The sequence below is a fragment of the Megascapheus bottae genome, chromosome 6 (genome assembly GCF_031878675.1).
Source record: "Megascapheus bottae isolate mThoBot1 chromosome 6, mThoBot2.hap1, whole genome shotgun sequence".
In the NCBI taxonomy this organism is placed as follows: Eukaryota; Metazoa; Chordata; class Mammalia; order Rodentia; family Geomyidae; genus Megascapheus; species Megascapheus bottae.
The window spans coordinates 19,471,425-19,494,633 of NC_143514.1; the positions used below are offsets into that span (position 1 = coordinate 19,471,425).

The 23,209-nt window shown below is 42.1% G+C and overlaps 1 protein-coding gene across 1 annotated transcript in view; it reads left to right on the forward strand.

Moving 5' to 3' along the window:
* The first annotated feature begins 2,850 nt into the window (after window positions 1-2,850).
* Window positions 2,851-23,209, forward strand: part of Ahcyl1 (adenosylhomocysteinase like 1) — a 39,471-nt gene continuing 19,112 nt past the window's right edge. Inside the window, exon 1 of the mRNA XM_090334381.1 lies at window positions 2,851-3,166. Within this exon, the coding sequence (XP_090190507.1) occupies window positions 3,047-3,166 (120 nt within the window). The 5' untranslated portion in view covers window positions 2,851-3,046. The remainder of the gene's footprint in view (window positions 3,167-23,209) is intronic.

The window sequence follows — 23,209 nt, forward strand, 5'->3', positions numbered from 1 at the left end:
AATGTATTGGATACATTTTTATTAACATGTTTATCCCCAGTGCCACATTTCTGGTGACAGCGATTCCCAGTTCACCTCTGCATTTAGGCCACTCTTATCTAGCAAAAGGTCTCCTCCAGTCTCCAGACCTTTTGAAGACTTATCACCACATTTACAGGTGGCAGTGTCCTGCTCTTCTCAAACACTGGCCCCTAGGTGGCACTCTTGTCCATGTGTGGATTCTACTGTTCAGAGAGGTAAGTTGCTAGTAGAGGCACTCACAGAGCAGAGAGAGAAGAAAGGCTAAATCATTTCTTAATATCCATGTATGGTGATCTCCTCAGATGGACCATGTAATGCCATGTTGGGATTGGGTGAGAAGGGCAGAATATGCATTGGTTCTCATGTATGCTCTGTTGTCACACTCCCCAGCCCATGCATGGTAGGAATGGCAGCCACAATGTCCTCCACAGTGGCTGGTGTCCATGAGTGGCTAGGCCCTGGTCCAATCTGAACCACAGAGGCCTACTTGTTTCTAGCACAGCAGAGAGTGCTGCTCTCCTGCCTTCATTCTGTACACATTCAGTCTTCCAAGTCAGTTCATCAACCTCCTAACAGTTTGTCTAAGCACTCAGATAAATAGAGTATGGCCTCCTTGATCTAAATTACTAAGCAAAGCTCTGTCCTTTCTATATTCAGCCCAGTTCTCAACATTGTTGTCAGCAGCAACAGCAGCAGCACCAGTACATAAGACTGAAGCTAGATTGATCCTGGCCCTAGCTATGACCAAGCATGGGGGAAAAAAGTAGAGACAAAGCACTTGGGGAATGGAATTATTTGTGTGTGTGCGCACATGTGCAGGTACTGGGGCTTGAACTCAGGTCCTGGGCATTGTCCCTTACCTTTTTATGCTCAAAGTTGGGGCTTTACCACATGAGCCACAACTGTGCTTCCAGTTTATTTGCTGGTTAAGTAGAGATAAGAGTCTCAAGGAGAGCTGGGCGCGGTGGCTCACACTTGTAATTCTAGCTACTCAGGAGGCTGAGATCTGAGTATCAAGGTTCAAAGTCAGCCTGGGCACTAAAGTCTGTGAGACTCTTCTCTCCAATTAATCTCTAGAAAATGGGAAGTGGGGCTTGGCTCAAGGGTAGGGCAGTAACCTTGAGCTGGAGAGCTCAGGGACCCACGCCCAGGCAGAGTTCAAGCCCCATAGTAAAAAAAAAAAAAAAAAAAAAAGAGTCTCAAAGACTTTCCTATCTAGGCTGGCTTTGAATTATGGTCCCAAGATCTCACCTTCTTAAGTAGCTGAAATGACAAGCATGAGCTACTAACATCCACCATTAAGAGAAATTTTTTAAGTTCAAAGCCAGCTGGATTCTAGGCCATCTTAAACTGCATAGTAATACCCTGTCCCCAAAACAAACAAAGAAAATGACTTGGGCTTGGAGAGAACTTTAGGGAAAAGTCATTTGGAAAGACTTGAATTTTTCAGCAGAACACAGCAGAATGTGGTTTCTTATAGTCCACTGAGGAGGGAAAAGAGGGTAAAAGGAGGAAAAGGGAGTAACAGAAGGAAGCTTGAAGGACAATGGCTGGGGAGTTTTGTGTGGTGTGGCCATTGAGAAATCAAGGAGATAGGCAAAACAACTTTCCAGAACATTTCAGAAATGTGATTTTAAATTACTGTGATGTAACCTCTCCCCTGTGACCCACAAACCTTCATAAAAAAGTTCTGCTACATGTGACAGCCTCATTTGGGTGGGGGGAGTCACTTTGGAATAGGAATGGGAGTTGGAAGGTGAAAGGAGCTGAAGTGAAAACTAAAACTAAAGAAAACACCATAAAACCAGAATAGTGAACAAAATTCCAGACAGGCAGAAAAGCAGAGCCAGAGGTGGCCATGCCAATCTATGTAATTCACAGAACGCCTGGGGAGGGCATTGGACTTTCCACAGGATGTGAGAATTCAAGCCAATGTCATTTGAATCTCAAAGGACAAGCTACCTCAGCTGACATTAGGTTACAAACCAGGCTTTGCAGCCTTTCCAGCCTTACAAAAGAGAGTGTCATGTGCACCTTTACGAGGCAGGGACTTAATCTTCAGAAGAATCCTGGAAGTGTGTCCTGTCAATACCCAGTGTGACCTTGAAGAGCTGGCCGAGCCAAGTGCCTAAGGAAGCCTGGAGTTTCTGGCTGGGGCTTCTCCTTCTGTCTCTGGTTCTCCACCCTCTGATTCCCAATGACCGCTTCACATCAGAACTATGGCCGAAAGGCCTTGTAAACAGACAAACCCCAAGAGGAGATGGGAGGTGGAGGTCACCGAGGGCTTTGTTCCACCCGCTATGAAATCAAAGAGGCGAATACTGTCCTTAGGGAAAGGGCTTTCTTGTCAGGATAGGGGCAGAGCGTGGGCTGGTTTGTTCTTCTTCCCTAGGAATGGCTGCAAGATGCATCATCTTAAGCTCTGACCTCTGCACCCAAGCATCACTTATGCCCCCCTGAAGCCCATAATCCAAGGGCCCTCAGTCCCAGTGCAACCTAATGAGACTAATGCGGGGCTCACAGGGCGGATGGCGCCACCTGGCGGCACAAGCAGGCACAGCTCACCCTGGGAATCAGCGTCCCCGGAGCCGGGGAAAGAGGAGGAGCGACTTCTCTGGCCCGGCCTACGGTGGTGACGTCATGACAGAGCGCCGTTTCTTCCTCCCTCCCCCCTCCCTCCTCCCCTTGGCGCCTGGAGGCTGCCAGTACTTGACGTGGCGTCACCGCCCTCTACCCTTACAGTGCGTGCGTGTTTGCGTGTGGCGGAGGTGGCTGCGCGGGCAGGTCGGAGCTGCGCGCTGCCGCTTCTGGTGCTTCAGTCCCCGCTGTCGCTGTTCGGCGGTCTCGGGCTGCGGCGCGGACGAGGCGCGGGTCGGAACGCTCCCGAAGCCCGCAGGCAGCGACGCTCGGGGCCTGGCGGGAGGGTGGGCGAGCGCGTGCGGTGGGACGCCGCGTGGACGACCGGGCGTCCGCGAGGGGCCGAGGCGGGGGCGGTGGGTCAGCTGCGGGCCGGGCCGGCCGGGGGATGTCGATGCCTGACGCGATGCCGCTGCCCGGGGTCGGGGAGGAGCTGAAACAGGCCAAGGAGATCGAGGACGCCGAGAAGTACTCTTTCATGGCCACCGTCACCAAGGCGCCCAAGAAGGTGCGGGGGGCTCCGGGTGGCGGGGAGGGGCGAGGAGGCCTCGCGGAAGGGGCGCGAGCAAGCCCAGGCTCGGGGGGCTCGGGGTTCGTAGGGGCTGGTGTCGGGGGGAGAGGCGATCAAGGACCATTGAGACGATGCAGGGGCCCCAGGCCTATTCCCGGCTGGAGAGACCGACCCCGACCTCGCTTTTCTTTGTCCCTCGGCCCGAGCCCTCCGGGATCTTTTTTTTTTTTTGAATGTCGACCGTGCCAGGCCTTAAAATTTGTGGCTGACTTCCTGGAAGAAGGGTCTTGAAAAGATCCGAATGGGCCAGGGGTGAAACCAACTCAGCTGACCTCATTGACCTGCCCGGAGGTGGGGTGAGGGGTGGGTGGGATGTGGGTGTTACCGAAAAAAATCTCCCCTCAGGTGAACGGGGGAATCTGGCAGAGATTCCTCGGGCAAAATCTTTGGGAGCAGTATGACCGTTTACCCAACTGCGTGATAGCCTAGAGGCAAGAGAAAAGAACGCGTGGAACTGCCTCCTTTATGCAGGTGAAGGCCGTGACAATGTTGAGCTGGAAACACGAACCGATTTTCACCTCCTGTGGTCTTCCGCTTGCATCGACTGTAATAAAGGGACTATTTGGAGGGTTGGTGACCACCGACACTGCCGTGGATGCAGCTGATCCTAGAGTCATGTGAACAGATCACTTAGACATCCCTCCAGAAAGGAGTTTGGGTGGGTTGGAAGGGTGGGTGGTAAGGAACGATTGCTCATTCTTCACTGCGTTTACTGAAGCAGAACAACTTGAGTCTATTAGTGGGTTGAGCTCAAAGCACACCCTTGTACTTTTGTTGGAAATGGCAGCCTAGGGAGGTTTTAGTGTAACTAGCTGTTTGGACTGGTGGAATTGGGCTCCCTAGGGCTTTCTCATTTCTTCTTGACTTTCCACTTACCTGGCACCCTAACAGTAGACCAGAGAACCCTTGTGAAGCCAATGAGACTGGGACAAACGCTTCCCTGACATATAAAGATAGCGCTTGAAAGCTGTCATGGTTTGTGAGATGCAAGGCTTGTATTAACGGAACAAAACAAGGTTTGCAAAGGTCATATTTCTGTGTGTTCGCACATGCTAGTGCTTGAACTCGGGGCCTGGACACTCGTTTTTTTTTAACTCAAGGCTGGGCTTCCTACCACTTGCCACAGCTCTACTTCCAGCTTTTTGGTAGTTAATTGGAGATAAAAGTCCCATAGACTTTGCTGCCTGGACTGGCTTTGAACTGTGATCCTCACATCTCAGCCTCCTGAGTAGCTAGGATTTACACTAGCACCCAGTTTAAGAATCTTTGAAAAATGAAAGTACAGTGGAAAAACAGGTCCTCATTGTGTGCTTTATCTGTGTTTTCAATAAGGCTTTTTAAAGTGTTGTAAAAGAAACTAGGTGCTGGTGGCTCACACCTGTAATCCTAGCTACTCAGGATCCTGAGATCTGAGGATTGTGGTTCAAAGCCAGTGCCGTCAAGAAAATCTGTGAGACTTTTTTTTTTTTTGCCAGTCCTGGGCTTGGGCTCAGGGTCTGAGCACTGTTCTTGGACTTTCTCAAGGCTAGCACTCTACCACTTGAGCCTCAGCACCACTTCCGGCTTTTTGCCATGTATGTGGTACCAAGAAATCGAACCCGGGTCTTCGTGCATGCTAGGTAAGCACTCTACCACTAGGCCAAACTCCCAGCCCATCTGTGAGACTCTTACCTCTAGTTAAAAAGCAGAAAACCAGAAATGATGGTGTGGCTCAAAATGGTAGATTGTTAGCCTTGAGCCAGAGAGCTCAGGGACAGAGCCTAGGCCCCAACTTTAGGCCCCGTATTAGACCAAAATTTTAAAAAGGGGGTAGGTTGTGAAAAATCCATTGATCCTAAGAAGTCTGATTAACTACTTTAATGAGCTGACTGTTTTGTTGAGGTAGTGACTCATTATGATCTGTACTATTCTTTGGAGAAGCAGTTTTAGTCCTTATAAGCAAATACTTAATTCCACTCAGATGAAGGGAAAGAATTGGAAAAACCTGATATCCTAATACCCAATTTTTCATCTCCCCACCTGTGCCTCTTTTGTCTAGTTGCTTTGAGTATTGCACATCTTATTGTTACTTGCCTTTATTTTAGTAAGCCTGCATTCTTGCAAGTACCAGTACTGATAAGCCAATCTGTATTGTAGATTGCAAACTCCCAGAAAGACAGACTTGTTTACCATTGTTACCTATTATGCCCAACTTGTAGTAAACAGCCAAAGTTAATTGCCCACCTGGCTAACCAGTAACTGAGATGTCAAATGGCTGCCTATCAGGAATAAATTTCCCTTTGCCTCTCTTCCCAGGAGTGCTGCTAATGTGTATTATTATAAGGCCAAGTGTTATTTTAAGAGACTCATTCCATTAAGTAGAAGAGGAAATTACTGCCAAGAATGTGGGAAGACCCTGTTGTAAGTTGCCATTTGCTAGTAAACGTGTCCCCATGTTATTAATATTGTTTCTAAGCTTTATTGTGTCAAATTTACATAGCACTTGGACTAAAGTTGGGTGATGACTAATTGCCCTTCCCCTAGTGATGATAAAGGGCATTTATTTAATTAATGTACCAATTGAGGACTAGTCAAGGTCACACAGCAAGTCCTAGGTAATCCATTTTCCAGAATTTCAGCTGAATTGGACATGAATGCTAAAGTCCCTTTTGTACTTTGGCCATGTGTTGATAATATGAGAGAGCATGGGAGAAAATAAGGGGGAAGGGGAGAAAAGGAGGTTAGCATAGTATAAGTGGTGTGAAAAAAACCTCTGAAATGATGTAGTCCTTTCCTTATGAGGATTCTGCCCTGGCTCTACACCAAGAAATTTTTGGATCATTCCCATCCCTAGGGCCCCTTAGGAATTGAGACAATAACTGGTGCCAGAGGATATAGGTTACTTCAGGGTCACTTTAATGGTCTTTAGACCAGATCCTAATGTAACTTCTGGTCAGCTTTCTGTATTGCTTGTCTTTTTCTTAAGTACACTGAATTGTCCATCAATTAAGAAGTGAGCAAGGTTGTGCATCCGTGTCTCACACCTGTAATCCTAGCTATTCAGGAGGCTGAAGTCAGCTTGGGCAGGAAAGTCCATGAGAGTCACATCTCTAACTACCAGAAAACCTGAAGTGGTACTGGGATCAAAGTGGTAGAACACTAGCCTTGAGCAAAAAGAACTCAGAGGCCAGGCGTGGTGGCTCATGCTTGTAATATTAGTTATTCAAGCTGAGATCTGAGGAATGAGGTTCAAAGCCAGCCTGTGCACAAGAGAACATGAGACTATATCTCCAATTAATCTCTAGAAAATGGGAAGTGGGGCTGTGGCTCAAGGGGTAGGGTGGTAGCCTTGAACTGAAGAGCTCAGGGACAATGTCCAGGCCCAGGGGTAGGGCGGTAGCCTTAAGCTGAAGAGCTCAGAGCCAGCACTCAGGCCCAAAGTTCAAGCCCCATGACCCCCCTCACCCCCCAAAAAAAAAGCTCAGACAGCACCCAGGTCTTGAGTTCAAGCCCCAAGACCAATCCTCCGTAGAATCACTGAGAAGTTGCTGTTTCTTATTATTTACATCATTAGTATCTCCTGATTCTCTTTGAGCTGCTGCTGTTTCCTCCCCTGACCCACTTTCTTCCCTCCCTCCCTTTTGTGGCACTGGGGCTCCCCATACTGTGTTATCTTTGCCTTACATTCCCAGCCCAAGAGATTGCTCCACAGATACTGCTTTCTTGACTTTTTCTTATTTGATTTGATTTAATTCATTCAAATATTTAGCTTGTAACAACTATATTTGTTGGCTGGGTAATTTGCTAGTAAGATCATAAATAGGTATTATATGTCTTATCAGAGGGTATCATTTAGCTCCAATGTGCTTCCTAGTAGGGCGTGTGTGTGGGTGTGTGTGTGTGTGTGTTAGAACTCGGCCTCTGGCTTGCCTTTTTTTTGCTCTAGGCAGGAACTCTTTTAACACTTGAGCCATACTTCCAACTCTTTGCTGCTTAATTGGAGATAAGAATCTTGGTAGATAGTTCCGCCAGGTTGGCTTTGAACCTTGATCCCTACTTCTAAGCTTCCTCAGTAGCTAGGATTACAGGGTTGAGCCACCACCCAGTAGATTCTTGTCAAGGGATTATTTTAATGAATTGACTAGCAATAAAATTTTTATACCTATCTCATTTGTTTTTCCATTTTGCTGATATTGGGGATTGAACTCAGCCTCGTTGGGCTTTACTGTTCACGGTTAGAACCCTACCACTTGAGCCACACCTCTACTTCAGCTTTTTGCTGGAAGTTACCTTTGTAACTTTTCTGAGGGTGGCTGAAGTACTCACCCAGGCATTTCTCTTAAACTTCCCTCATCTAAAAAGTGAAGAGTATACAATAGAAGTTAAAGACACTCTAAAAAGCATTCTGCTTTATGTGATCACCCTATTTGTAATTCTAGATGATACAGCATAATAGCTGAAGCATGAGCCAAATTTTGGAATTTTTTTTTTGCCAGTCCTGGGGCTTGAACTCAGGGCCTAAGCACTGTCCTTGGGCTTTCTCAGGGCTAGAGCTATACCACTTGAGCCACAGCACCACTTCCGGCTTTTTCTATGTATGTGGTATTGAGAAATCAAATCCCAGTCTTCGTGCGTGCTAGGCAAGCACTCTACCACAAGGCCAAACTCCTGGCCCCAAATTTTGGATTATTCTTTTTTTTTTTCAACAGGTTTTTTTTTCTTCTGACAGAAATATTAAGTAGAGCCTATAGCTGTTGAAGACTACAATATTTGTTGATTATCATGCTGTTTATAGACAGCAATATCTAAGAGCTCATAGTAGAAATGGGATGTGCTGTGCCTCATGTGCTCCCCGGTGCCATCTCTGATAATATAGGATGAGCTCCTAAAATGTGGGTGTTAAGCACTGGTTAGCCTGAGCCATTGAGTTTTTATTTCCTCAAAGTTTAATTGTTTTGTGGTCTTTCAAAATGATTAGAATCACACAAAAGAATTCCAAAAGACTTCTGAATTGAGACTTATGTCGCCACCGTCAGATCCCATCTCTGTGTACTCCCAACTTACTCTCCAAGGTATTTTTTCCCCACTGCTCTAAATAGCGTACTCCTAGTTCTGAGTACTCCCCTGCAGAAATGTGTGCTCTTGCTCCACAGCACCTGCGGTGGTGGTGGGGGGGGGGTGGAGCATCATGCCTTTGAGACTCCCACTGGTTTCATTTGTTTCTCTTTCTGTCACATTTTTCTGAAGGAATCAGCCTCGTGCTTTAATACCAGAATTCCATAATGATTGGTACTGCCTAGCAGTATACAATGAGTCTTAATCCTTTCCTCCCAAAACTAGACAGAGTTAAAACCCACAAACTACTCGTGACAGGTAAGTATTTGGAATCCTGAAGTCAAAACTGGGAAGAGAGCTGACCTGGGTGTTTCACACCTGTAATCCTAGTTATTCCAGGGCTGAGATTTGAGGATGGTAGTTCAAAGCCAGACTGAGCAGAAAAGTCCTTGAGAACCCTTTCTCCAGTTAACCACCAGAAAACCAGAAGAAGTGCTATAGCTCAAAGTGGTAGAATGTTAGTCTTGAGCAAAAAAGCTCAGGGACAGAGCCCATGCCCCAAATTCAAACCCCATGACCAAGAAGAACAACAAAAGATGAAAAAGAGCTTTGACAGAATCATGAATGGACTGTCCAGACATGTTCTTGCTTCCCTGCCACAAATCCCCACACACCTACCTTACTATGCCTGTATATGTAACCTGTCAGGCCTACTAGATATAGTGCATTGCCTTCTACCAGCCCAAGCCACTTCTTTTCGAATGGACAGCTTGTGCTCAATTGTGGAATTGAAATGAGGCTTAGCAAACAGGCAGAGTTTGGAACTGCTTGCTGTTTCATGCTGTTTATCTTGGATCTGCCTCAGGCTTAATTCCTTACAATACGAAGAACTGCTTAGCAAGCGCATACCCTGTTGTTTGTAAGTTTTTCGTCTTTTAATCTGTAAGGGTACAATGGCATCAGTGGAAACCCACAGAGCCTGTGGGGAATTGGGATGTGCTGGGGGAAATGCTAGTATGCTGTTACACAGTAGTGCATGGTTTTATGTGAGCTAGAGGGTATATTGGTGAGAGGCAGAGTGAGGGGTCCTAAGGTTTGGAAGAGAGAGTTAATAGACCTCCTGAATGAAGCTGTTCATACTGGGTTTAAGCAATGACAAGATTTTGAAAAATTTTATTTTTACTAAGTGGCTCCAGTTATCCCAGTACTTATTAATTGTAAGGTAAGGTCACAGGTTTTCTTGGGCGTAAGAGCAATTACTTTATCCCTTCCTCCCAGAAGCTTTGGGGGCTGGGACCTGTTTTCATAATGTCCCAGGAACTTAAAAACATTTTTTTTTATGAGTGGATCAACAAGATGTGGTATTTACACACAATGGAATTCTATGCTGCTGTCAGAAAGAACGACATCGCCCCATTTGTAAGGAAATGGAAGGAGTTAGAAAAAATATTAAGTGAAGTAAGCCAGACTCAAAGGAACATAGGCTCAGTGGTTTCCCTCATTTGTCCTAATCAGTAGAAACCTTGGGCTCTACTAGCAGAGATTTACAATAGAACAAAACCTAGATATAAGGCCATATAGTGTGACACTAAATGTAAGGACCTCCAGGATATAGAAACAAAAGCCATATAATGAGTGATTGTTGTCCTTAATGTACTATGTTATCTCTCATCTCTTTTGCTCTCCCTTGGTTATCTCATATTGTTATAATATTTCACCTTGTTATCTGATATATTTTATATATGCTTAATTGGTTATTTGAAATAGGATAGAGAAGGGGAAATCAAGATGAGCGGGGAGAGAGGGGTGGGAAATGGGGACCATGACATGAGAAAGGGTATCAATATTTGTGAAGTAATGCACCTTCTATCTGGTGAATATAATGTAACCCTTCTATTAATTACAATAAAAAAATAAGAAAAAAAATTTTTAAAGAGCTATCAGGAAAGTTAGGCAGAGATTCTGATCTGCCATCTTTTTTTCAGCCCCACCTCATCTCTTTCCTTAGAAGGCCCTATGGAAAACTTAATGTGGGCTCTCCTGATTTTTATCTTCATTTCTGAGTGGCAAAAGAGATATTTTCCTTGAATTTTTAAAGTGCACACACACTATAATTTCCAAAGAGAAGTGAGTAAATAGACAAATTTATATGGGAGGTAGAGAATTTAAAGAGGTCTCATTTTTGTTTTTTTGAGTGAATGCTTAAGGGAGTCACTGGATTAGGAGACAGTAAAATAATGGTTCTTCATGTTGTAAGTTACAGATTGATCCTTTTAAGAATTTCGTAGAAACCACAATTCCTTTCTTTGAAAAAAAAATTAAACAGTACAGATTGCTGTACACATTGTTTGAGAGGATTCATAGGACTCCCTAAAATTAATTCATAGAACCTGAGCTCAGAAACTCTGAATTAGTCAGGCTTCTGAGTTACAGTTTCCCTGTTCTTTACAGGTCCAGAAAGAGCTATGAAGATTGTTTCTAGTCTATAGTCTGTCCTTGTGGCTTGGAACAAAGCTGAAGCTGTTGGTGTTGTCACTCTTCTCTTTGGGATGTCTTTAGTTTCCCAGGAGACTCATTATAAATGCCTTAGGAGCTTTTTTCCACTAAAAACAGCATTTCAGCAACTTTTGGAAGGCTTTGTATCCCTTCAGTCTTACTTCTGCTCATATAAATGTTGATGCCCTAAGAGTTCCAGGTGCTTCCAAGTACTTGGAATAGGAAGCTCATGTACTACTAAATTAAACTAATTTTCTTTCCTTTGCCTCTCAAAACTAGGTTTGACTTAAGTGATATACTCCTTCCTTCCTTCCTTCCTTCCTTCCTTCCTTCCTTCCCTCCTTCCCTCCTTCCCTCCTTCCCTCCTTCCCTCCTTCCCTCCTTCCTACCTTCCTACCTTCCTTCCTGCCAGTCCTGGGGTTTGAATTTAGAGCCTGGGCACTGTCCCTGAGCATTACCTCACTACTTCATTTCTGACTTTCTGGTGCATAACTGGAGATGTCTTATGGACTGACTTCCTTGCCCATGCTGATTTTGAACCACAGTCCGCAGATCTCAGATTCCTCAGTAGCTAGAATTACAGATGTGAGCCACCAGCACAGCGCCCAGTATACTTTGTAAACTGTTTTAAAGCTGAACTAGTAAAATCCGAATCTTACTCTTTTGGAACATACTGATACCAAGGACCATATTTCAGATAGATGTTGTGCCTGGCACATGTTACTACCAATAAATACCTGTTAAATAGAATATGAGGTGATATCCCTGGAAGACATTAAGTTGGACTTGTGATGACTTTCACCTGCTTTCCTTTCATGTAGCCCAGGCTACATGAGTGGATCCCTTATGAGTGGATAAAGGAGTGCCAAGAACTGCAGGTGAGAAATTCTAACAGTATAGGAGAGTCCTTTCTTGCCAACAATAGAAAGTAAGGGAGGAGACTGCACTGAACACATGGCCTCCAGCTTGTTATCCAGTAGCACTGGAACATACGGCACTGGGTTTAGAGATACTCTTAGACATAATGGGGAATGTGCTTCAGATTTCTCACCATTGAAGCAAGCAGATTTTAAACCCTTGGCATTGAGAACCCTCTGCCCTAAATTAAAGCTGGTATGCTGGTTTGCAAATGTTCTGGATTTGAGGAACAGGAATCTTTCACTTAGAAGATTTGAATTTTGAGGGCCAGTGAAGTTTGGTTTTGAAATGTATGTTGGGACCCTGGAAGTAATAAATGCACTTCTAGGCAGTGCTGGACAAACCTCTGCGTTTTCTTATCTATAACCTTGGTTGTCCCTTCTGAGCCAAAGGGTAAGCTTGACACCCAGAAGCCATGTGCCTTGTCTTTGAAACACACCTTCTTTAGATTTATAGTCTGGGAACTGGGCCAGTGCAATCCCAGCCAGGAGCTCTGGTTTGAGTTGACCCAATATTCTATGTACATGACTGTGATAGGATTTGGGGGAAAGGGAGACCTTCAGAACTTCACTGTTTGGGAAGGTGAAATAGCTGTTTTGTGGAAATGACAGATGTATAGTTTCTCTGGTAACTAATTCTGTTCTTAATAGTGGCTAGGTAGTTCAAGCTTCTAAATCAATGCTTCAATAGGGAAAAGCCCTTACTTAGCAAACAAGGCAAGAAGATTTGCAGGGTTCACTTATGGGGACAGTAGCCCAGCTGGCTTGTCATGCTGGACTAGATGAATTGTGAATGTTAATTGTACTGATCAATACAGTGGCCTTGGCAACAGACTTGTAGCTGCTGTAGAATCTGTTTACTTCAGGATTATAACAGAAAAATCAAGTTGGTTAGGGACATGGTGTTCTCACTGTAATAAGCCATATTCTGAGTCTAAGGAAAACACATCCTGGAGGGGCTGGTCTCACTGTACCCCTTCCCCAGGATTTCCCCAGAGGAAAACATCCTCTAGAGGTGGCCTCTGTTCTTGTTTGCCTATTGAGAATGAATCAAGGTTGGCAAAGGTTTGGTTCTTGGTTGAGATGAGATAAAGATGTTTATAAATCATAAAGCATCTGTGTTAAGAAGCCCCCAATTTCTCTATATAGTTTGTAATTGGGAGTAGATGGCTGATGGGGTTTGTTGCAGCCCTTGGATTCAGGAACAAGAACCCCTCCTATTTGGGGAATGTGGGGTTCATAATTCTGCACATTCTTTTTTGACTCCATAGGGAGGAGATTAGCTGAAATCTGGGCATGATTGGAATGAGAGCATACTGCCAGTTTTTATTCAATTTAGATTAAGCTGTCTCTGCCTTCCTCGGGTGGGTTGCTTATACTGATAAGATGAAATTTGTATTAAAAGTAGATTTTCTGTTTCTCTGCCATAGTTGTTTTGTCTCTGAACAAGATGTGTCTAACCCATTTGTTCCCTTGAATAGCTTCTAGTAAATTTGGTGTGCCTGTGTTTGCTTTCTCTCGTGGGGTAGGAAGGAATGGAAGATTTGGATTATATAGGAAACTTTTTTCAAAATACTGAATCACTTATATCCTAAAGTAGACATACTTAATTAGAATGGACGAGAATAAGGGGGTGGATGGAGAATGGTTCAGCCTTTTGAAATAACTTCCTCTCAAATAAACATGAATATACTATATTTAAGATCATTCCTACATTATTAACAAAGTTGTCCATTGTTCTGTCTTATGAAATTTGATGTTGGGGTGGAATGTAGCTTCCACAGCAATAGATGACTTGGTCCCCAAGGAAAAAAGTCTTGTGTGCCATGTATGTTATTCTGAAAAGTCTTCTTTTACTCTTCTCCATGATCAGAAAAATAGAAGACTAGATGTGGAGAGCCTGGAATCTTGAGAGGTTATTATTTGGATCATTGAACTCTAGTGTAGCTTTATACACATTCCAGAAAAAAATATACACACGTGCATAACAGTTTATATATAAGAAGTTGTTACCAACCTGACACTTATTCATGGATCCAAGCTAAGGACCTAGAATGCAGTCTATAATTGAGGATGTGGCAACTGAGGTAAAGGGTGGACACTGAGCTAGGTGTTAGAGATGGATTGTAGCTAGAATGGATTGTAGTTTCGTCTGCACAGTGAAGGTGATTCACAAACAACTGGAGGATGTCCTTAGTAAAAGAAGGAATGACCCTCTAAGCATTTCTTGAGTTCAAATTCTATTTGAAATGAGAATTATTCTGAGTCTTTATACCCACTCCCATCTCTAGTTTCTGGTTGGCTGGGCTTCCTGACTCATTGGATTAAAAACTAGGTCAGAATTTGGAAGTTCTAACATGTTAATTAATATTACTAATTCTTAGACTGAGAATGTTAATACAAAAATGATGAAGCCAAATATGGTGATTCATGCTTGCAATCTTAAACTATTTAGGAGAATGAGATTGGTAAGATGGCTGTTCGAAAATACCCTGGGCAAAAAAAAATTTTCACAAGACCCCATGTCCAGAGTAAGCTGGGCCTGGTGGTGGTACATGTCTGTCATTCCAGCCAAATTAAGAAGCATAAGTAAGAGGATCACAGTCTAACCAGACCTAGGCAAAAAGATCTTCTCTTACAAAATAAAGTGAGTGGAAGGGGAGTATGGCTTAGTGTTTCCTAGCATGCATGAAGCCCTGGGTTCCATTCCTTAGTACCACATACACAGAAAAAAACAGAAGTGGTGCTGTAGCTCAAGTGGAAGAGCGCTATCCTTGAGCAACAATGCTTAGGGGCAGTGCCCAGGCCCTGGATTCAAGTCCCAGGACCAACAAATAATAACTAAAGCAAGCTAAGCACCAGTGGTTCATGCCTGTAATCCCAAACTGCTCAGGTGGCTAAGATCTGAGAATCCAGGCTCAAAGCCAGGCAAGTTTGTGAGACTTCTATCTCCAATTAACCAAAAAAGCCAGAGATATGGCTTAACTGGTAGAGTGCCTAGGCCCTGAGTTGAGGTCCTAGGACTGGCTCAAGAAAAAATAACCAGAGCAGTAAGGGTTAGGAATGTGGTTTAGGTGGTACAATGCATAGAGAAAAATGGTCGGAAGAATTGAATTCACTGAGCTAGTGCTGCCCAGTAGCTTGCCAAAATGAGCAGATCTGAGACTCAAAACAAAGAAAAAGACTTGTAGCTTTAAAGGCACTATCACCATGGTTTACTATCAAGTAAGACCTACAATAAAAAGGGGGAAAACAGAAAAGGGCTTCCTTCATTAATACCAATGTTAATATGTATCTCTCCCTGTTTAAAAAAAAAAAGTTGGAGTTTACTTGAAAGAATACATCAGAAACAGAAATAGAGCTTCATTTGGAGCACTGGGAGAAGGAATGACATGATAGTCAAGTGAGAGACTAGAACACAAAAGGCACCTAGAATGTTGTGCTGGTTTGCTTTTTTTTGTTTTCATCTCTCCCTCCACTGCCTCCCTGAAAGCTTATCCTAGAATAAGCACAGACCTCTTTATTTAGGGTGATCTTTACAAGAATATTTGTTTCTCTGCTGGATGTTTTTGGCAAACTTGGCAGAACTCACTGAGATTACTGAATAAGGTCTGTATTCAAGATGTTCCAAGCTAACCTTGTATAGACCCATATCCCATTAGCAAGCAACCCCAGCCTTCTCCCAGACAAATCTGCAGAGCTCTACCTGGCTCCAGTTCTGATTTCCCTCTGGCATGTGGAAAAACAGGAAGCCTTCCACCCTGCTATTAATATAAGAACATCTCATGATTTGCACAGTGATGCATTAAAGCTGAGGGAAATGTAATCACATCCCAATTATCTTTATTTTTTGTTTTTAAAGAAGCTCTTTAAAATAACCAATGGAATTTCAGATGTCATTTCCTGAGACTATTTAGACGTGTTTTACAGTTCTATTCAGCTTGTGAAGCTATATAGTTAAAACTTGCTCAGCTATTGATGCTTTTTGTTTTTGTAGTTCTGGGGACTGAACCTAGTGCCTCACACTTGCTAGACAAGCACTCTCACCTCTTAGACTATTCCCCCAGCTTTTCATTTTGTTTTTGAGTCTCATTAACTTCATGTAAGCTGGCCTTGGACACTTTTGCTCAAGGCTAGCACTCTGACATTTGAGCCACAGTGCCACTTCTGGCCTTTTCTATATATGTAGTACCAAGGAATAGATCCCAGGGCTTGGTACCTTCTAGGTAAGCACTCTACCAGTAGGCCATGCTCCTGGCCCCATGAGTTTGCCTTTTTAAGATTGTGCCTAGCATGCACAAAGTCCTGGGTTCGATTCCTCAGTAACACATACATAGAGAAAGCCAAAAGTGGTGCTCAAGGATAAAGCAATAGCTGTGAAAAAGCCCAGGGATAGTGCCCAAGCCTTGAGTTCAAGCCCCAGGATTAGCAAAAAAAGAAAGGGGGGGTGGATTTCATATATAATGGAGATGGTTTCATAGGGTACTTTAAATGTCTACCACAGTTATAAAACCAAGATTCAATAATTACATCATGTTATTAATCAGATTATTTTGATGAAGTTAATACCCTTCTAAGAATTGTTCTTTTACTCATAGGTCTGTAGAGTGAGCAGTGGTACCAGAAAGTAGGAGTACACCAGTGACAAAATTTTATTTTAACCTTACCCATACTTAATATAGCTTTTGTACTGAGAAAATTCAGTTGTGCTGGATCTTTCAGATAATAGATTTAAAGTGGCTTAAAGAAAGTACATTCTGAATGTTATGTCCCAAATGCAAAAGAATCCTAGTGAAATGTTTTTAACAAAGGGCATGTTCTCAAATTGTGCTGCTGTTAGTATATAAAAATTCCTCTGTCACTTTTCATTGTAGACTAAGGCACATCAAAAATATATCATGTGTTGTGTATATATTCCAATATGATACTTATGGGAATAACCAGGTATTCCCCCACACGAACAACCACAGAAAAATATTGGTCAGTTTTAACTATACCAAATTGATCCTTGTACAAATACATGTGGGATTCATATAAACAGGAAATTCTGCATTGATTTCTTTTGTCTAGTGAGTGGTGTCAGCATTAGATTGCCATACATCCCCAGGAGACCATGGAAGTGTGTGCCAGAATGGAGTTTTTGCTTCCCATCAGGTTTGGATTTTTCTATTCTCTCCTCACCTGGTTCAAGTCTTAAGTAACAGTACCTCTCAATCCCCTCTCACCAACTTCACAACATGACATTGCTTTGTCTGGATCATTTTGCTTCTCCCAAGTGTCAGAATTATTTGCTTTTCTTTATGGTGTATGAATATTCTGTCATTTGTAAGTTCACAAAACCATAGTGCTGTCAGGTGCTGGTGGCTCACACTTTTATCCTAACTACTCGGGAGGCTGAAATCTGATTATTCCAGTTCAAAACCAGCTTGGGCAATGGAGAAAACAAACAAACAAACAAACAACAAAAAAAAAACCAGCTTGGGCAGACAAATCCAAAAGACTCTTATCCAAAAGTAGTATTGTGTCTCAAGTGGTAAAGTACCAGCCTTGAGTTTAAGTCCCAATGCGACAGTAAATTCATTCAGTAAATTGAACCCCTAAAAAAGCAGTGAGAGCTACTATGTCCCTACTTCAAAACAAGGAAAATAATACTTATGGGCTTATGGGTATCTTTTCTTTTTCTTCTTAATTTTAGTGTCACACTTGCCCCTGTTTTGTTTTCCTCTGCAGAGTATATGCAAGTATATGAAAGATTCCAGAATGTATTGGTATTTGAAAATACAAAGCCTCTGTAAACTACAGTTGGGCAAGTGATGTTGAAACCGCAGTTAAAACTAAAAAGTCAAGGAAGTCTAGGTATTCAAGATCTTGTTTGCCATACTTTGTAGTTATAGATTTTAAACTTCTAATCAACTTTAAGTTGGTTTAAGTGGTAAATTCAGTGCTCTTGAGTTAGGATACTTGTTTGTTTGTCAGGGGGTTTAACCAAAAAAAAATGTGGAAACTTAGATGAGTGATGTTCTGACAATTTATTCATAAAATTTGCCAAGTAATTTTTTCCGACATGATATTAATTTTCACTTGGATTACTATACCGTGTAACAAAAGATCTTTATCCTCAATCTTCCAGTTCCAAAATGGCTGTTGAAAAGTTATATATGAGGAAAACCTAACTTCTGTATTATGGTCAGGCAAATAGGATGAAGGTTGGGCAGTATTCATTCTGGCAGTATTCATTTGGTAACTTTTACCAAAGTCAACAGTCCATTTTACCTATTTTGTTTCTTACCACACATCACAGGTCATGGTCACAGCTTAAGATTTTTGTAAAATTGAATGTGTATATCTTAAGTTAGAAAGCCAGAAAGAATGGTAAATAGCATCTCTCTGGAATGAAAAATATAGTTGTGTTTTTAAATAATTGGACATGACTAAGTCATGGGTTTTTTACTACAAGTTGTGCCTCCATAGTCTCTCCAGGCTTATTTATTTATGGTTTTAAGGACTATGGAAATCGAAATCAGCTGTAACTTATCTTTTAAGGAGGTTCACTTTGTTCTTTGAACCTGAAAATACTTGGTCTTAACTCCATGATGATTCTGAAAGGTCACATTGACCCACTTTAGAAACAGTTCCTGGGCTCGGAGCTTGGCCTAGTGGTTGAGTGCTTGCCTGGCATGCACGAAGACCCAGGTTTGATTCCTTGGTACCTTATACATAGAAAAGCCAGAAGTGGTGCTGTGGCTCAAGTGTAGAGCACTAGCCTTGAGGAAGGCCCAAGGGTAGTGCTCAGGCCCTAAGTACAAGCCTCAGGACTGGCAGAAAGAAAAAGAAAAAAGAAACAGTTCTTGTACTGCGTTGTTACTACTTCCTATTCGGTCCTTAAAGTCAGACTTACTTGATGCTGAGTTGTGATGGCCTCTTCCCTTGGGTCTATAGTCTAACAAGCTGTGGATGGTGACCAGTAAACTGATAATAGTTTCCATCTTACTAGCCTTTGTCTAGTGTTCAGACTCTCATAGACTTGACTGCCATGTATTAAAAGCTGCTTGTAGTTCTTTTGCCACCCATATACTACTTTCTGCCACCCATGCAAGGACTTTCTGTTTCTTTCACCTCTGGGTAGACATAGCCTAGGTTTCCCAGATTCTGAACTGACTCACAGCAAGGATTCACTCAGTCCAGCAAATACATGAATTCAAGGAAGAAAGAATGGTTCATTCATATTGCTTATTGTCTTTCTTCCTTGATAGCTGAAGAAATTCTATGATATTTGCTTCATCTCTGTGGCTGCTGTCCAAAATGACAGAGATCCCATGTTCTAGAGGTGTCTGCTGATGGCTCATTTTCATCATTAAATTTTCTTATAGACATTTGTTTGAGAAATATAGATATACTCCTTATACCAATTGATAAAAACAAAAAATAAAATGAAGTCAGGGCCTTGTTCTTTGTAGGCAGATGCTTTACCACTTGAATTTTGACTCCAGCTCTTTTTGTATTAGTGCTCTTTCAGATAAGAGTCTCATGTTTTAGCCTATGACCGACCTCAGACTGTGATCCTTCTATCTCTGCCTGATTCCATTTGTAATCACAGGCACATGCCACAGTGACTAGCTCTGGTGGAGATGAAGTCTTACTTTTTGCCCAGGTTGGCCTCAACTCATGATTTTCTTAATCTCCACCTCTTAAGTAGCTTGAATTATAAATGTATGACACTATGCATACTCGTTTCGTCTTTAAAAAGAACATCTTAGGAGTGTGTCATAAGGACAAAAGAAGAATGAAATCTTGACCATTCCTTATGATTAGTAATAAGATTAATTTTGGTAGTTAAAAATGATAGATTAATTTTAAAAATAAAATAAATTAGTATTACTCTTCAACATGGGTGAAAAAAAGACAAATTCAAGTTTTTTAAATGTGATGGGCAACTTCAAAGTAACAGTATGATCTCAGGAATAAAGGAGATTTATCTCCTTGAAGCATTGAGATGTTTGATAACAAGTAGCATGCCTTGTATCCAGATATTAATTTCTAAATATCATTCCCCATAAAAAAAAATTTAAGGCCTCATGGAAGAGTGGCCAATTCTAGGAGCAGAGAAAAAGCAAAGGAAATCAGGTATTCTTTCTTTGTCAACTAGGGAGGTGGTGCTGAGTGGAAGAATTGTTTCTAGGAAGCCCCTACTGACCCAACTTGGAACAGTATGAGCATTCCACACACTTGGTGTAACACTGAGTAAGTGAACATGAATCACAGGTAACAGAGAAAGGTAAAGGATTTCTTCACACAAGAGCACCAACTAATATGTAGAAGGAATGATAGAACAATTTGTGATTTTTTGTAAGCTTCTCCAATGTAACTGGCTCAGGCAGAAATAAACAGATGATAATCACTAGGCAACAAGATTTACATTTTAAGTTCCACCCCACAAATTAACCTTTACTAAAATGAAAACTGTACCTTCCAAAGGCCTTACTCTAACAAAGAACTCAGTCTTGGTATTACTAAGAGAGGATTCTTTGCTACATTTGTCTGAAAAAATTCTTGCCAGTATTTTAACCTATTTCTTTTTTTTTGGTTTTTTGTTTTGTTTTGTTGGTTGGTCAGTCGTGGGGCTTGAATTCTGGGACTGGGCATTATCCCTGAGCTCTTCAACTCAAGGCTACTGCCTTACCCCTTGAGCCACAGTGCCACTTCTGGTTTTCTAGTGGTTAATTGGAGATGAGTCTCACATTCTTCAGTGCTCCAGATGCCTTTGAACCTCGATCCTCAGGTCTCAGCCTCCTGAGTAGCTAGGATTATGGTTTGAGCCACCCTGCCCAGCTATTTTAACCTATTTCTAACAAAACTAAACTTCCAGTTCACAGGAAAGAAACAATCTGACTTTAGAATATAGTCAATACTGGGGCCTAGTGGTAGAGTGCTTGCTTAGCCTGTACGAAGACCCGGGTTCAATTTGTCAGTACCACATATATAGAAAAAAGCCGGAAAAGGTTGATGAGGCTCAAGTGGTAAAGCTCTAGCCTTGAGAAAGTCCAAGGACAGGGCTCAGGCCTTGAGCTCAAACCCAGGACTGGCCAAAAAAAAGAGGCCTAAATTCTTCACAGGGTGGGGAGAACATAACAGACTGTTCTATATTAACAGAGGCTCAGAAAATGTACTAGGTGCATTTATTGAATTTTGATTCCATTCTTGGTTGAAAAGTAAAGGAGCCATTGAGTCCACAGATAAAACATCCTTGAGAAAATAAAATTGGTGCCTTCAAATAGAGTCTGGATATTTGATGATGCAGAATTACTGTTAATAGCAAAAAAAAAAAAAATTACCACTCAAGCCATGACTAAAATCCTTTTGGATTTAATTTTGTTGTTTAGTTCTAGCTTTTGCTCTGGCTAACCTTAGAACAGGATCTTTCAAACTCTGCCTCCCTTCACATCTGAATTGTAAGTGTATGTCACCATGCCTCATTTGTTTTATGAGATAGGATCTCACTACTTTTATCTGTGCTGCCCTGGAGCCTCTGTCTTTACCTCCAGAGTAACAGGGGAGCAGGGATTACAGGCTGGAGTTACCTTGCTCAGCCAGATTAATGTTAGTATTTTCCAGGATGATAATGTTATTGCAATTCTTCTGAAGGAGAATATGCGTATTCTTAGAAGATGAAGTCTAAAGAAATTGTTGATAAATTCTCTTGTCTGTACTTTCCTTCCCAATTCCTGCTTCTTTAGCTTGAATATCTGGAAGTATTTGTGTGCATATACAGATAAAAGGAAACCTAGAATTCATTCTGTGTCAAGATCATACAGATGTTCATTATATTATTTTAAATTTAGTTTATTAAGTTGGAAATGATTATAATAAAGTTGAAAAATAGTACAACTATTATACTAGGAGGAGGGCAAAGGAATCTGTAGCTTATTAATCAAGTACTGGGTGTGTTCCAAGGAGCGGGGATTTCTTCGGTCACTTTTGCTAACTTTCTTTTTTTTTAATGCAGAAATGACAGTAATTCAGTGTGGAATTGGCTTTAAAATAATAATGGTGGTAGTAGGGTTGAAAATTAGGGAAATAAGAACAACAGGCAACTGTGCAGGCAAAGAGCTAAGTAGACTTAAAAGCAGTCTGACCAGGTTTACATTCTGTTGTGAATTGTGGTTCTCAAAGGATTAAGAAGCTCTTCCAGTCCTACATTACAATTCTTTAAAAATGTTTCAGTTATCTCTAGTTGGCCATCAGGGGTCTGGATCACTCATTGACTAGAGCACTTGAGCAGATAGTAGAAAGGTAGACCAGTCTGTCCTGGAGATGAGGAGCAGCTGATAAAGAAAAAAGCACTGGCTTCTTGGGAGTTCTTCAAGCTGTTTTCACCTTTTAAATGACTTAGCCAGTGTGGGTCCTGGTACAGCTTCATTCTGTCATACTGGTAGTGACTGAAGACCCAACTGAATTCCATTTTGAAAGTAAGTTCAAGTAGAATTGGATTCTAGGAGAAAGAGAATGAGGGAGAGAAGGAGAAAGAGTGTATTATCTGATTTCTGAGACATAGAAGGGTAAAGTGGGGGAAGTGGGGACTTTTATATTGTGATTAGTCAGCCTCTTCCCTCACTCCTCCCCCCCCAAAAAAAGCACTCCATCTTAGAAACTTGAGACTAGGAAGAAAAGCAGGGAGCAGTCAAACCCTGCTGAGTCTGGACTGATTTCTGCATCAAGGAATGGAAGAAGTGGTTGTGGGTGGCTATGAGTTCAGTTTTGTGGCCTGAGATTGATTCCTTCAAGATCTGTTATTTTCTGGAGGATGTGTCCAGAGACAGCTATGTGTTGGGCAGATGCTTTTCTTGTTCAGAAAACTTTTACTTAAGTGAAGTGAAAGATATTTAGACTTGTCTATACCTTGTACCAAGAAATTAGTGTTGTTGCTGTTTCCAAAATGGGATCAGAAATTCCTAGTAAGTGTCAAGAAAAGGTGTTGGCAGTGTTTAGGTTTACTGCTATGTCTCTTCGCTTTCCCCTGAAAAGGTGTGTGTGGGGGGGGGGGGGAATTAGAAGATGTGTGAAAGAGATTCGGAAAGATGTTGAAGCCTTGGAAGACCTAGCACACACTGCTTAACCTTGTTAAAATTTCTAGCTTTTGATAATCACCTTTTTGCTCAGTACTATTAGCCTAGAAATATGCTGGCCATTACTTCTAAGCAGAAAACTGTGCATAGTTTTCTGAAGGAGATAGTAGGCCAGAATATATAAGTTCGAATGTCTCAGAAAACCAGTAGTATAACTGAAGGACACTAACCTAGCCCTTCAGGTAACCGCCAGCAGTGAGAAAGATTCATCTACATAATGCCACAAACTTGAAGGTAGGCTTTCTTAATGATTTGTTTTCTTAGTAATTGCTGTTTACCTTTGAGTCTAGTGCTTCACCCTTAGGAGGAAACTTTGCTGAAGAAATTAAAAGCTGTTAGATAAGCATGTGAAATAACAAGTTTAATAAGATGTCTGGCCTAACCTGTAATTTTTTAGGCTTAAGTTAAAC